The 16,107-nt window shown below is 35.9% G+C and overlaps 1 protein-coding gene across 1 annotated transcript; it reads right to left on the bottom strand.

The window, feature by feature from the left end:
* Positions 1-252: 252 nt before the first annotated feature.
* On the bottom strand, positions 253-9,487 carry LOC131145122 (transcription factor ILR3). Its single transcript, XM_058094215.1, has 5 exons — positions 9,093-9,487; positions 2,618-2,680; positions 1,471-1,548; positions 1,235-1,397; positions 253-766 (listed from the first exon to the last, which is right to left on the bottom strand). The coding sequence occupies exons 1-5, from the start codon at positions 9,389-9,391 to the stop codon at positions 500-502; spliced, it is 870 nt and encodes a 289-aa protein (XP_057950198.1). The 5' UTR covers positions 9,392-9,487; the 3' UTR covers positions 253-499.
* Between the last annotated feature and the right edge of the window lie 6,620 nt (positions 9,488-16,107).

Raw genomic sequence — 16,107 nt, 5'->3', positions numbered from 1 at the left:
TACAAATCAAACATGACATAATAAGAAAATGGAAGTTCCGCCATAGGCATAATAGTTTGCTTCCCCACCTCCCATCAGCCTAGGCTCAATTCCCAATGACCACACGAAAATGAGCTTGGGACAATGATGGGTAGTGTACGTTATAACCTGCCCCTCTGGGAGCTTGTAGAAATTCAAAAGGTTTCCTCATTGAGAAAACTGTGCAGGGTTCCTCAAGGGTGAAGAGAAGAAATAATATCAAGGCACTGATCATCAAGAAAAACCCCTATTAAGACTCCCAAACAGGAGCATTAAGTTGCATGTTCAAACTTATTTAAATTTACAGGCAAGTACCAGCACAAATTCATGGAAATTTGACAGTAGCAAATTTCTTCAGTCACCCAACAAATGCATTAAGTAGTGACTTCAGCTTAGCTAGCATAGTTAGCAACAAGGTGAAATGACAATGAGTCAACAATTTGGGGCACGATGCAGACCCAAATAATAGAAGTAGACCAGCTTAGGCAACAGGAGGACGGAGTACATGATCTTGCGATGTGTCTACTGCAGCAGGCGGCATGAACTGCCACATTGCGACTCCTGGGTAACCAATGAAAGGCACCAACTTGTTGCCACCAGGTTGGCCCTGTGCAGCAAATGCAGCAGGAATGGCAGGAGGTGGGGGCAGGAAGCTGGGTTGCCCACTCATGGCTTTTATTTGCTGTTCTAGCTTCTCCTTCTCTGCCTTTAACCTCTGCTTTTCGTCACGCAGCTCATTCTTCTCAGCCTACAATTAGAAACAGACAATTTTTGGTGTAATTAGCAAATGAAGAAAAGGTGGGGGGAAGGTGCAGTGATACACTTCCTAATCCATTTCTTTAAGCACTTGACTATCTGTACTATTAATTAAGGTACGAGGAAGCAGTTCTAACTTGCATTTTTTTCTTCATTCTAATGTCTTTCTATGTACTTCTAGAAGTTTAAAATTAAAATAAAATTATCAACCAATGGATAATTAGTAAATTTAGATTTCTTAAAGACTACCAACGACTCTCCATTATCCTGCCAAAAGCCTTAATTTAGGGCAGTGGAGCACACATGTAGGTGTGTGCCCACAACTAGTATGATGAAAAGAGAAAAGGTTTGCTTTTAAATTAAAAAGCAAATGATGTATAGCAACACACTCCAGGAAAATACAGATTATGACAAGAGTTCTATCCTCAGAATATATTAACATAAAATAAAACAATCTCACCTTCAACTCTTTGATCTTCTCCTGGAGATTCGAATTTGTGTCCTTCAACTTCTGGGCTTCACCACGCAGCTGAGTCACCATTCTAACAGCATCTATCAGAATAGCAGCCTTGTCCGATTTAGGAGGCCTACCAGGCTCCAGTATAGAACCCAGCTCCAAAAACCTATCAGGCCAGATTTGGCGTGAGATAGATAGGAAGGCAAGAAAGTACAAGTGGGGAGAAAAGAACAGCCTACTTGTCATTTAATTTATCCCTCCGCAACTTCTCCCTACATGCTTTGGAGCTAGATGCACCACAAGATTCAGATCTCACCCTACAATAGAGAACACAAGCACATGAGACTATGAGAGAGAGAGAGAGAGAGGATGGGATGGGACTTCCCAGTAATGAGCTTTCTAACTAGGATCCAAATTGAAATATCAATAACTAGATTAACAAATAAAGCTTTGAATTACCCTTATCTAATTAAAATTTGCACTTGGGTTGACAAACTTTTATCATTAGAATTCTCCATTTAAAGATATTGGACCAAAACTAGGAAGGGCATAGTAAACAAAACGCTAAAGCTAAATTCTTTAGTCCTTTGACCTTCACCAGATCTTGGCTAATGGTGGAAGACATGCAGGGAGCTTCCCTTCTGACCCATGACAGCCAATTACTATCACACCATTTGTTGATACTTACAATAACATTTGCAAGAAAGTATATAGTGCATGTTACAATCTCATTAAGGGACCACTGGAAATAGTGATTCTTGTTTTCTAAATAAGAAACAGCAAAATCTATTTAAAATGCACAAAGTGGTAAGCACCAAACCAAGACTCTCTTCCTTGCTGTTGCCAGCGGCCAATAGCTAAATTCAGAACTCATACACAAGCTCCCAATAACATTGCTAAAAGCTTTAAATCATTACTGATTCAACAGACTTATCTGTTGTCACTCACTTGAGTCTCTATGCACAATGATGATGACTGAACAGGGCAACAAAGCAGATTTGTGGACAATTAACAAATCTAAAGAAAAATTGCCCAGAAAAATCAGACTCAGAAAAAAATTTCTGGCTTCAGATTCCATTAGACCACAAGATCATAACTTCATGTTATGTGAATGGCCACTCTAATTTTTGAGTGTTTATGAGCAAGAATGGTAGAAAGAAAATCAAACATTGAATCTAAAATAACCCAAAGCACCTAACTAGATGTGTGCATGTTGCACAACTGCACACGTGAGTGTGCCTCAGAGAGAGAGAGAGAGCTATGTGCGTGCAAATGCATAATGCCTTAAAATTCTGCAATTACAATGGAGTAATGGACTATATATATAATTGACCAAGCACCTTCCCAATGTTCAACAACTATAGCAGAAAAAACAAAGAACTGCACCTCTTTTTTGAGCCTCCATCCTTAGGGCCATCTGAATCCCCGAATGAGCCATCAATTTCAACACTAGAAACAGATTAGACCACAGAAATCAATGATAATAACAAAAGCACCAAGAATATTTAACTGCAAGGCCACAAGCCCCGGTATACACAACACATCTTGTTTATAAACAGGAAAAGTTTGCATAGCTAGTACAGCCCTTTTGGAGCAATCTTTCATAATGTGCGCATATTTTAAACTTAAAAGGAAAAAGCGAAAAAACTGAAACACTTGCATCATTTTCATTTGCACTGAACAAAGATAATTTATTTCACGGAAAATTGGGGGAGAACACACAATAAGCTCCACTGTTCACTCAAACTTATTTACAGCCATGCAGCCACTGAATCAGTCAACAAACATTTATATTTATATCCAGGCCAAGTTAAGATATAACAAAATGATCCCATGAAAGTCCAAAGTTCAATTGATTCCACATCCATAAAACAACCAGTTTTCCTTTAAGTTCAAGGTGAGAAATCAATAAAGACCAAGGAGGACATCTATTCTTTAATAACATACGCTTCTATTTTACCATCTCATTCTTTAAGTTTGCCAGCTATTTATTTTTTTATTTTTTTTCCTAAAGAAAAGACCAGAATGACTCAATAAGTAGAAAATATGCAGTATGCTTCTATGAAATAAAAAAAAAAAAAATTGTTTTGACAGAACAAAAAGAAATGAGTACTAAGAAAGCAAATCCCTTCAATTAGGTTGACTGTAAATGAGAATCATCCCACTGAAGGCCCCAGAAGCAGAAACCTAAGAAGCCATAAGACAAATTTATCCTACAATAACTGTGCAGGCAAAGATTGCCCCTTAAAACTCTTAACACTTCTTTCCAACCATAAAGGTAAAATCACCACAGGTGTAGCATTGTACCAGTTGAGCCTCCTAATCCCTTCCAAAGCCCCTAAATTTCATTAAAAATTCATATTACACCTTGTGAGCAAGCCCAATGCCCCTAAAAAACACCAAAGAGCCTATTCTAAATTCATCAACACCAGAGGTTTTTTTTTTTTAGGTGATGAAAGCCTGTGATATTACCAACACTTGTGAAAGCCTAAAGTGTTGATACCCATCCAACATGTATCCGATACAGATACCTACCTGACAATGGTTGGAAATTATTCATTTATTTTTATTTTTGGACACGACAAAGGTGCACCCCAACAACTCTTGACATGGTGAAGACATTTACACAAGCTTCTTGCAGTGAAACGATGCGTTTTGTTGCCTAACATCCCCCCTCCCCCCCCCCCCCCCCCCCACCCCCCGAGAGAGAGAGAGAGAGAGGCTGAGACATTGACAGTCAAGAGGTTGACATTGGAGTGGTTGGACTTTGGAGCCCTAATGCCACTGCACCAGTCTTGCAGAGCATTGCTGAACCTCCCAAACCGCAAATCCCTTCCCCACGCCCAAAGCAAAAAAATGAGGGGGTTTTTTTTTTGTGCTGACCAATATTCTATAATATGAATGCAGCTGATGACTGTATAATTATAATGTATAAAATGTGCAATTGATACTTGTGCATGAAATGATGCTTATATTTCATTTTAAATTAAAATAGCCTATAATGTCATCCAAAAGGGCAAAAAAGGCCTAAAATAAATATACTTTTATATTACTTAATTAACTTATCCTTGCCATGTTTTATCCTTATTTTTTCATAATTTCCATATCGCCATGTCAATATCATGTTGCATCCATATCTCGTGTCGTTATTGGTTCTTCCTAGGATGAGACTCTTTGCTTCTAAAACAAAAGGCACAAAACTCACAGTATAATGCCTTTTTATATCCTCTCACTTGCAAATAAAATATTAGTATGAAACCTTTGAAGAATCACTGAACAAACAAAATATCCAAGTTTGGAATGGACTCTTTTCCTTCATAATATGACAAACCAAAAGGAAATGAGCAAAAAGGGAATAAGTGAACTCTGTATGAAAATTCTCGAAAACTTTCTAGAATCCAAAATCTCCTATCTTGTCTAAAACAAGGATAAAGGGAATCAAGAATATAAAGTAACACAGTAAGATGCCCCCATCCCTTTTTATGACACAGGATTGTACATCCTGACAAACAAGGGATAAACACTAAAAACTCTTAACTCAATTCATAAGATTCAACTCCACTAATAATATTTCTCACAATTATAAACTTATAGGGCTAATATGCTTGGGAATCAAGCAAATAAAATAAGGAAACCTAATAAAACAAAAAGACTACTTTCCTAATATCCAGATGTGTAAAATCTTCTACTTTATAGCCCAATAAAAGAACCACCAGAAAATATCAGGAAATAGGAATAAAAATTACAGAAATAAATTAAAACTGAGTAATTGACTCCAAATGCCTTAATCTTGCTCAGAAGTGACATCTTGACATTTACCGTCATTTTATCATTCAGATTTACTTTATTTAAAAAATGAAAACTTCAATTAGAAAGATGATAAGGACAGAACAATATAATAAGCAGAGCTTCCCTGAAAAGGATACCAGAGACATTCCCAACTTTATAATTAAACAATGGAAGCAACACCTATTGGGATTCTAAATGACAACATAAAAACAAGACAAAGGAAATTTATAAGGCCAATACAAACAAAAAAAAATACAAAGGGAAGAGGGGCGGACCCTTCCAACCATCTAATATCTTGGCAAGTTTTTTTTAACAGCACAGAGTTCCAAAATGTCAATACATGAACGCTAACTCGCAACAAAACCCTTAAGTAAGGCCATACCAATCCGGAACTACACACCCTGCTAAGGAGCAAAGCTAGACATCGCTCAAAAGTAGATATATTAATCATAGTACCAAATACTGCTTCAAAAATCCGCACCAAGACTAATGTGCCAATGAACCATCCCCATACCTAGCCAAAAAAGAAGAGTGCCACCTACAAGCTAAAAATGAGAAAACATCCTATTGAAATCATCAAAAACCAATCATCAAAAACCAAAGTGAAAAAAAAACACACACACACAAAACCAAAAAAAAAAAAAACAAATGAAAAATGGACCACCTGCCTAACTCGTCTAGAGGCTACAAAACAAGACTTAAGCTTAACATAGACTAAAAGGAGTAAAGGGTACACAAAAAAAACCAAAAAAATAACTAAATAAGTATTTGAGAAATATACAAATTAAAACTACATTAGCAGGGAAAAGAAGAGGAGTAAGAATTGTTGACAACATAACTCTTCAACCAGAGACAAGTATAGAATAGCTGTTTTCCAATATCAGAAAGAAAAAAAAAATTATAATAAGAAATATGCGCTTGTACCAATGCATCAGGAGTTCAGCTGCTTCAAAGACCTAACAAACATTACTCTCCTCCCAAGCTGCAAAGACAACAAAGAAGACCCAAAAACAAAACACTACAATTCCAGATATTTTCAATCCTAGCAAAAAAATGTCAACAACTAAAGCACAATTTGTGGCATCAGTTGCATCATACAACATGAGAAGTTCCACCATTTCTTTGGCCCCTTCCTGACACTTCTTGACACAGCGAGGACACATCCAGTAACTTCTTGCAGTGAAATGCTGCAATTTGTTCACTGAGAGTCAAACGATTCTTTGACATTAGAATGGTTGGCTTCAGAGCCCCAGCTCTGTTGCGCCAGCTTTGCAGAGCGCTGCCAAACCTCCCAACCCCCAAATTCTATATTATGAATGTAGTTGATGATTGTATAATCGTAATGTGGGAATAGACCAATTGACACTTGAAAAAACCAAAATTCAGGCTTAGGCTCGCAAACCACATCAAAACATTTTCCTTTTGGAAAAAAATGAGCAAACCACCAAACAATAACTCTCATGATCACCCATCCTATACCAAAGGAAGTTCCCATAATCCCATTAACCCTCAAGTTTGATAACACCTGTTGTGATTCTAAATGACAACAAAAAAACAAGACAAATCCAATGACATAAATCCAATATAACCACACAAAAAAGAAAAATACAAAGGGGAAGGAGGTGGTCTCTTCCAAACATCTAGTCTCTTAGCAAATTTTTTGACACCACAGAGTCGCAAAATGTCAATACATAAACATTAACTCCCTCCAATGCCAATCCTGAACTACACACCCTACTAAGGAGCCAAACTAGACACTGCCCAAAAGTGGATATATTTATCATAGTACCAAATACTCATTCACAAATCCACACAACAAGACTAATGCACCAATGAATACCCAGGCAAGAAGAAAATTACGTCATCTACAAACTAGAAATGAGAAAACATCCTATTGAAAACATCAAAAACCAAAGGGGAGAAAGGGGGAAACAATGGACCACCTGCCTAACTCCTCTAGACACTACAAACAACACTTTTACCAGAGACAAAAAGAAGTAAAGGGTGAACAAAAAATATCACTAAATAAGTATGTGAGAATTGAGGAATATACAAATGAAAACCACATTAGCAGGGAAGAGAAAAGGGGTTAAGAATCATTGACAATATAACTCTTCAACCACAAAATAAACAACAACAACAACAATAATAGAAAAGAGAGGGATAAGTATTGAATAGTCATTCTTCAAAATCAAGAAGATAAATAATAATGATAATAATAATAAAAATGATAAAAATGTGCTTGTACCGATGCACCAAGAGTTCAACTGCTTCAAAGACCCAACATTACTCTCCTCCCAAGCTGCAAAGTCAAAAAAAGAGAGAAAAAACATCCCCAGATATGTTCAATCCTAGCAAAAAACAAGTCAACTACAGCACAAGTTGCAGCATCAATTTTTGCATGGTACAACAAGAGATGTTCCACCATCTCTTCCTTCCTCTGCCAACCAAATGAGCTACATTAAAATTTTGATAAAAACAGTTATCCAAACAATGGAGGCCATCTTAGCATGAATCCAGGAATGGCAAGTCTCAATCTAAGGAAATAGAAACCATAACCAAATAAAATGTTGTAAAAGTGCATAACCTAAACAGTCACTTTTGCAACTCTTTTGACCAATATTGTACATACTGTCCACCCAACCCTAACATACAGTGCAAAATGTCAAGACAAGCATCAATAAATTCCAATTGTGACTCTTGGGACACAACCACTCTTTAAGGATCTGAGCGCTGATGCATCTCACACCTAGACCATCACTAAAAATCCACAACACAATTCCCTGTCCTCAATAATAGAAAATAAATCTACAAATTGGTACCTCAAGATAATGTCCCTCAACAAACATCAAGCACAAGAGCATACTCCTGCCACACCCACCACAAAGTGGGCAAGTCTAGCAAAGTCTTTCCAACCTTTCCGGCTCCCCCCTCCACAAACCCCCTGCCCCCCTCCCCCCCAAAAAAATGCCAAGCCTCCAACAATTCCTACAATTGTCTATCACCACAACCTTGTAAGGTAACCCTTTCAACAGCATATCAGTAATCATCACCACTAGACTTCTCCAAAAAGGTGCTGTGCCCAAATGTACACCCCCTCTCAGTTTCCGCAATCTTCAAGATGCTGTGCCCAAGAGTACACCCCCTCTCAGCTTCCACAATCCTTCAGGAACCAATACACACCAAAAGTGTTTTCTGGTGCTCTCTCTCTCTCTCTCTCTCTCTCTCTCTCTCTCTCTCTCTCTCTAAGTTTTGAGCAGCTTACTAATCCACTGCAAACAGAAATCTTCTTCAAATTCGATTTTCCACCAAAAAAAATTGAGTACATAGAATTCTTTCAAAAAAAAAAAGGAACACAGGAAAAAGAACATAAAAATAAAAAATAAAAACCACTTAAGCATGCAAGATATGTATTTTTCATAGAAAAAACAGTTATAACAAGATATCACATTCCATTACTCCAATACCTGAAAAAAATAAAAAGAAAAAAAAATAGGATAATTATGCTAGAAAATGCATAAAAGAAAATGCATAAAAAGGGAGGAGGAAAGGCAAATGCAAAATAATTCAGTGTTTCAGTCAGCTGACCGTACTAGCCGATGACCTTCAATCATACTATTTAGTTTGCTTTTGGAAACATCAGACTGGAGTTTAAATTAAAATTTCTATTATTTCAAACTATAAGTTCGTGGGTATGTGTCCAGAAAATTTAACTTCAATAATCAATAACTTTGGATTGCAACTGGAGGCCTCCACAGCCTTATGATTTTACACATTTACAAAACCATAAATTTTATACAAGCACATTTGTGCATAAGAATCTTAAAACCCATAGCAGCTCCCTTCATAAACCAAAAATATCGAAGTTTTAAACTCAGCCCGTACCAACTTCCAAAACCTAAAATAAACAAATGCAAACGGAGAAAAAAAAAAAAAAAAAGCAACGATAAGCAGCTCCTTTCCCGCAATTTAAACGTTTTTCATAACATTCAACGATTCAGAAAAACCAAATAAGTGAAACAAGAAAAAGCCATAAATTTTTCAGAGGAAATTCCAGAGAAAATCCTAGCACCTGGGATTAGAAGAACCGTTCAGGGCCTGCAAGGGCCAGGAGAAGCCCGAAGCTGGAGCAGGGAAGCTCCCATCTGGGACGGGGATATCCTCGATCAAGCCGTAATCGAAGAGCCAATTGGTGTTTTCCGGAGACACCATTTCCCGAGACAGTACCGGAAAACAGATTTCTCCGGCGAGTGGATGGGCAATGGGATGTGGGAGTGGGTGTTTGGAGGGAGGGAAAGGGGGGCTTTTTCTCGCGAAAAGGGCAATCAGAGAGGGGAAAATAAAGAGGCGTGAGGAGTTGAGATTCCCCATGCACTCATGACTGCCCCCAAGTAAACGGCTTTTTTGTCAACATGGGCTTGAAGTCCAGGTTGCCATCAATACAGTGGGCCTGGCCCTGGGCCTTCATCTCTGATGATTGCATTTCTCTGGGTGGGCAATTGCGTCTCGGGCCAGACAAGGCTGTTGCTGCCGTCAGCGGTCCACAATCTTCTTAAATGTTTAGTTTAATAATCTTTAATCAAATCAAATTGGCTTTTGATTCTGTACATGTAATAAAATAATTGGGTCACTACTAACATTCATGTGAATAATATTTTATCTGCAATTTATACTTTAGTCATTTTTCAATATATTAAAAAAAGTGTTTTGATGCTTCTGTAACACCTACAAATCAATCAATCTAAATTATACTATTCTTTTTTTATTTGATTGGATTTCTCTATTGCTCAAGTTGAGAGAAATATGCCAAAAATATATACATAATTATCATGATGTTGTATGTTGTTTTTTTTTATTAAAAAAAATATGGTAGATAAAAAATGAATTAGAATTTTTTTTCTCACAGGCATTATCGTGCAAATTCCTTCATCTTTATATTATTTATTTTCTTTTTTAATGTTTTTTTTTCTTTGTTCGTTCCATGGAGATCCATTGGGCCTAGATTACATGCTAACACATCTCCCATCTTCAATTTTTTTTTCTCACATTTCCTAGAATTAGAGAACTTCAAATTTACAACATAAAAAATTTGTGTTACTTGGAATTCTATGATGTTTGAGGACTCTTTCTCAATTTTTTATTACGTTAAACAAGAAAAAAATAACTTTTTGTACCTTTTTTATCTATTGCTTTTTCAGATATTTGTATTTTAATAGCAGCGGGAGATAGACAATTGGGCTTGAAATCCATCTGTTTGCGTGTGATCCACACTGGATTCTATGTCTAACAATGTTTCTAGGATAAAATCTTGAGAAGGGATACATTTTCTTTTCTTCCATAAATTTTTTCTCTTCCTAACAAACCACTCCAAACAATAGATCTCACATGATAGGATCCACAGGTATTTTGTTGGCTTCTATTGTTTAAACTGATATCATTAGATAGGAGAGTTTGATGGGAGGACGGTTGTTCTTCCTTAATGACCTAATTTTTTTCTCCATTGACTTCACTACATACAAGGAATAAATGCAAATTATTAGGTTACCTTATATGCAGTTCATTTAATATGAACCTAACAACAATTTTCTAAAAGAAGCATAATGTTGCATTATTTGTGAAGTTGTAAGAAGTAAAGAGTCTAATAGAGAGATAAACACAATTTTTCGAAGTCCTAAAATTTGGTTCTCTAACATTAAAGATTTGAGTTTGTCCACCACATAAAGGATACAAGCTTCTTAATAAAGTTATTACATTGTTAGAATAAACAATTTACTTAGTAAAATTTTACTTTCAATCAGGCCAATATCATATTATTATTATTATTATATTCGATTTAGTTCCTTAGCCTTTTTGTGTTGCATTCTTCTTTTTACTATATTTTAATTATTTGGATTTTATTAAAAGAATTTGGTTGCATTAAAGTGATCTTTAAAAAGCAATTGAAATTAATTAATAGAACCACTAAGTCACAACAACTATTTAAAATAGTTGATATTTTTCTTTCTAGTCCATAGGTGATATAAAATATGAAACACGTAATTCTCACCAATCCAAAATATAAAGTATTCCCACAAAAAATGTGTCAACTGAATTCAGAGCTCCTCAGCAAGGTTGACTTTATGATTTCATTGTGTAAAAAATAAATAAAGTGCAAAGTGAAACCTTAAAGGGTCTTCCCAATGAAGTTAAAATTTCGTTGTCAACAGATTATATTTCATAACAATACAATATTTTTTTTATATTTATATGAGTATGATTTTAGATTTTGAATTTAGATTTAGATAGATTTATACAAATTTTAATATAATTTTATACTAATTTTTATTCAAATCCAATACAACTCTAAATTCAAAATCTGTCCCAACATTAAAAAAAAAAATTATTCATTTTAGCTACAATTATTGTTTTGTATAATAGTCATCACTTAAGAAAATGCCTTAGAGGTTACGGCTATTCATTTGAGATAATACATTGGTATTTAAGTGGAGAAAGATAGAGGAGCAGACCCATTATCCTGATGGATTAGTCAAGTGTACAAAGAGTTTCGAACACCATCATTTTAGGAAAAAAAAAAAAAAAGTCCTCACTTAAGATAAGACAAAAATTAAAAAAGAGATCTCTTTTGGAAAAAAAATTACAGTCACAGTTTCTATTAGCTTTGGCGTATTCCCAAGAGGGGGGGTGAATTCCCAAGAGGAGGGGTGAATTGGAATTTTAAACTTTCATCCTAAGTTCAACTAATCTAACAACCGGTATTACACAAACCTAAGGTTTGTCTATGTAGTTCCAATATGCGCAGATAAATATAACATACGAAAATTAAATCATCGTAGCATTCACAATATAACATATAGTTGTGGAAATATAAATAGTGCACACACAATATGTTATCAGAGTTCGACCAACTGTACCTACGTCTCCGCCTTGGCTCACCTGTACAAGGATTCCACTATGGCTCACTTAACGGGTGGAGCAGCATCAGTTACAACCAGGTCAATTAACGGGGTTGACCTCAACCTACACCTTACCAAGATGGTGCACCTAACTTTCCTAATCGGGTCTAAGTCAATCCGGGACTATTCAACAGGGCTTGTAATAACCCAAAAAATTAATCAAGGTTTCGTCAATGAACACAGGGGTTTCGTCGACGAAGGTTCACGAGGATCTCGTCGACGAGGGCATGTCTCGTCGACGAGAAGATACCGAGGAGGGTTTGTGGGGCTATAAATAGCTAAAACTCATATTTATTTTCAGAAATTGGCGCAGGAAACACACACACTCTCTCTCTCTCTCTTTAAAACGTTCCCCTCCCCTTCTCTCTTCAATCCTGGCTTCGTTTCTTGCCGAATCGATGATCTGAAGCCACCACGATGCTCATGGGAAAGTTTTCTGCAAGTTTGTCAGAGCGGATCGTTGGTGGGGCTGGTTTGGATTTTGTCTCAATCTCAGGGTAAGGCATTTTATCTAGTATTAGTCTTTCCCACAGTTATAAAAAATGTAGTATACAAAGAAATACTGATGTTTTATTTTGAGGGATGCAGTTTTCAGAGTGTTGAGTGGGGAACCCTACGGGTGTAGGGCCAGAGTACAATATAGGCTTTTCAGAAATCTAGGTAAGGGAAATATGTTATGCTAGGAAGTTTTCAGAATGTATAACAAAAGAATATTTATGTATATTTACGAGCGAGCATGTTGTTCAGTTTATTTTTCCAGAATATCATGAGTATTATTATTTCAGTAAAATTACAGATATGAAGCTTGAGATTTTGGTTAATCAAATGTGTGGGGTGAGTTTATTACAGTATAGTATGTTAAGTATACAATTTTACAAATATCTAGATATACAGTTTATTAACGGGAAATGAGACTTATAGTATTTCTTATAATAATATGATTTCTAACCATAACAGTCAGACAGATAATACAGATATTACAGATACTATAGATAGAAATTACAAATATTACAGATAGATATTATAGATATTACAGACAGATGTTACATATATTTCAGACAGATATTATAGATATTTCAGTCATATATTCCAGATATTACAAATCAGATTTATAGTGTTATGGTTGTTTTTGAAATCATGTTAAAAAAGCAAGATAAGTATATATATATAGTATTACATAGTATCAGATCCCTGTGGATATTACAGACAGAGATATACAACAGAGCACGGTACCGTTGCTATTTTAGACGCGTGCAACCACATAACTTAGATAGTATGTGGATTCTGTCTAACAGTGCAAGGAGAGATTGCAGTCTCCTCAGCATGCTATGTTGAGGTAGCCGGTTAGACGAGATAGAGGTATGATTGGTCCAGAGTGATTGCAGTGGGCCAAATTGATACAAATTGGCAGATATTAGAGATTCAGATTGACTTGTCTAGTAGGCCAACTAGAGTAAGTCCAGCCTATGAGCCGCACAACCCTATCATGAGGGGATATATTATGATATACAGATCCCAGGGTATAACAGAAGTTCCTATGTACAGATATATCACACAGCAACAGTTATATTATTATATTAGCAGTATGTACAAAAAGCAAGCTCAGATACACAGATATATTTTAAACTACATTACATATGTTTTGTACAGTATACTAGTCTATTCATTTTTATAGTATCAGTGTTATTTCAGTTATTATATGTACAACTCAGCCGCCACACACTAGTGATAGCATATTTGCTCTTACTGAGCGTCGTCTCATCCCAATGACTTATTATTTTTCAGGAGATCCAGCTAGGTGAGTTGATCAGGCTCGCGGGTAGAGGTTACTTTGGTGTTCCCTTGCTGAGAGAGTAGGTGTATTTTGGTGCCAGTGAGTTGGGGTAGATCCCAGGTTTTTGATGTTGTCACTGGGTATTTTGTGTTGTAAATATACTTCAGAATATTATAGTTTTCTGGTATTATATAGTAGTTCCCAGTTTTTGTATACAACTGCTTAGATATGTACGATGTACAGAGTTTCCTTGGTGCTCCTTTGAGCCTGAGGTATTATCAGTAGTATTTTAGACAAATGATATTTATGTTACATGTATATAGATGGAAAAAAAATGTTAAAGAAGTAGCAGGTCGTTACAGGGCTAGTCTCCCTCTTCAAGCCCACGCCTGGAATACAAACAATAAAATTTACGTACAAACAAATGCTTCTTTCACAAGCTGATATGTACCACTGCGCACAATATAATCAATACACCTCAATAATGTATGATTTATAAGCTCGGTGCTCTACATGTGCAATCAACACTCAGAATAATGAATTTATCTAATCAAACACAAGAGTGTATATCAAAGTAAGATTTGAAACACAATATTTGAATATCATAATATCATATCAAGGTTTCAAATATGCTGGCTAGATGATTCAAACAACCTTAATAAGATGTTCTCAATGTACTAAGCACAATCGGTGTTTGAATGCAAGTTTTGAAAATGATTTTTGCACACAAAAAAAATACAGGCTAAGGTAACTTGTAATGACAATGCAAGAACCATAACCTTCTAAGTCTTCCTATACAAGATTTATCAAATAAAATTAGTGGAAGAACTTAATACTATACTCTCAAATAAAATCAACCAAACAATATAACAAATAAGAGTACTAGCTAGGAAAATTAAGCACAATGACTTTAGATATACTCACAACACTTAAAAGATCAAGGAGAATGGAATGTATGAGTGTTTGGGAGTAGTATAGGCTAAAAGAGGATTTTTGATTTTGAGAGAATTTTGACCCTAATCAATTTGTTAATCATTAATAATTATTGCAAATGAACCTATATATAGGCAAGGGGAAATGTTTGACCGTTGAAGACTCAATGGGGATAATTAGAAAAGTTTAAAACAAGTTTAGAAATATTAACCTAGTTTAGCCCTTTTAATTTCAATAAAAAAAATTAATTTAATCAAAGAGATTCGGGTGCCCGGTCTGAGACTCGGGTGCCCGAATAGACTCAGTCAAAAAATCAATTTTTAAAGGTTTGGGTGTCCGAAGTTAGGGTTGGTTAGCTGAACAAAAGTCAGAAGCATTATGTTCGAGGTTCGGGTGCCCGAAACTAAGTTCGGTTAACCAAACGGTCCACTTCGGTCTCCCAAGGCCTTTATGAACGCGAACGTTCGAGCGCTCGGGTTGGTGAAAAGCACTTTGGCATAGGTTCGGTTGCCCAAGGGCGATACGTTCATTACAGGTTCAGTCACCCGAAAGCTGGTCAATCCATTGACTTCTCAAGGGTTCGAGCGCCCGAGGTGTTTTGAACACCAAGGGTTCGGTCGCCCGACCTCTCACAGTGTTTTTCATTTTAAGTCCAATTTTGCCTCAGTTAATTCCCCTGATATTTTAAGTGATGTTGGGGATTCTTACATGCAAGTGCTAGGACTTAGAGTCTTTCTAAGGCCTTTTTAAGTATGCCAAAAAACTTGGTGTTAATCGATCAAAGGTCGACCGAAGGGTGATCCCTAAGGTCTCTCTAAGGTCTTAAGCTTATAGATCCTACATGCATGATATGCAGATTATTACAGACCTTTTCTTAATTAAAATTACAGACCCAAATAGAAAATACAATGAATAAATATATCGGGTCTTCACTTCTCTTCAAGTCGCCGCATGTCATTAATGTGATCCAGTTAGTATGATCCTGCACACAAATTTGAAGGTCATCATATACAAAGAGTATTTATCATTATCAAAACCAGAAATGACCTATAAGGTCAACAATTTCTCTGTTCAATAACAAATGATCAAATAATCAAAATGAACATTAAAATATCAAGGTTAGGTTCACTCAAAGGAGATGCAATTTACCCATGATGCCACCTTAAGAGAAATGTCATGTAAATCTACTATTTTAAATTATTTGTATTCTTTGGGTTATATCATAATTATTAGCAAAGCAAAGACCATAGAAATTGATACAAGCATTTTGAAACACTAATGTATAATTTTGTGTTTGTTGAGTTGTGACTCATAGTTTATACTCTTGAAGGCTATTACAAATTAGATTCATAGTGCAATACAACTATCATGTGAGGGTATGATACGATATGTTAAAATTATGGTGCAATACAACTGTGTATCATATG

Source organism: Malania oleifera, chromosome 1 (assembly GCF_029873635.1).
Source record: "Malania oleifera isolate guangnan ecotype guangnan chromosome 1, ASM2987363v1, whole genome shotgun sequence".
In the NCBI taxonomy this organism is placed as follows: Eukaryota; Viridiplantae; Streptophyta; class Magnoliopsida; order Santalales; family Ximeniaceae; genus Malania; species Malania oleifera.
Note: the sequence above shows the minus strand (reverse complement) of the source record. Positions and strands in the feature narration are given on the sequence as shown.

Coding starts and splice junctions, on each gene's coding strand:
- LOC131145122 (XM_058094215.1), bottom strand. CDS start 9,391: ATGGGGAATCTCAACTCCTCACGCCTCTTTATTTTCCCCTCTCTGATT. Junction 2,681..9,092: donor AACGGTTCTTCTAATCCCAG/GTGCTAGGATTT, acceptor ATCTGTTTCTAG/TGTTGAAATTGATGGCTCAT. Junction 767..1,234: donor AGAAGATCAAAGAGTTGAAG/GTGAGATTGTTT, acceptor TTCTAATTGTAG/GCTGAGAAGAATGAGCTGCG.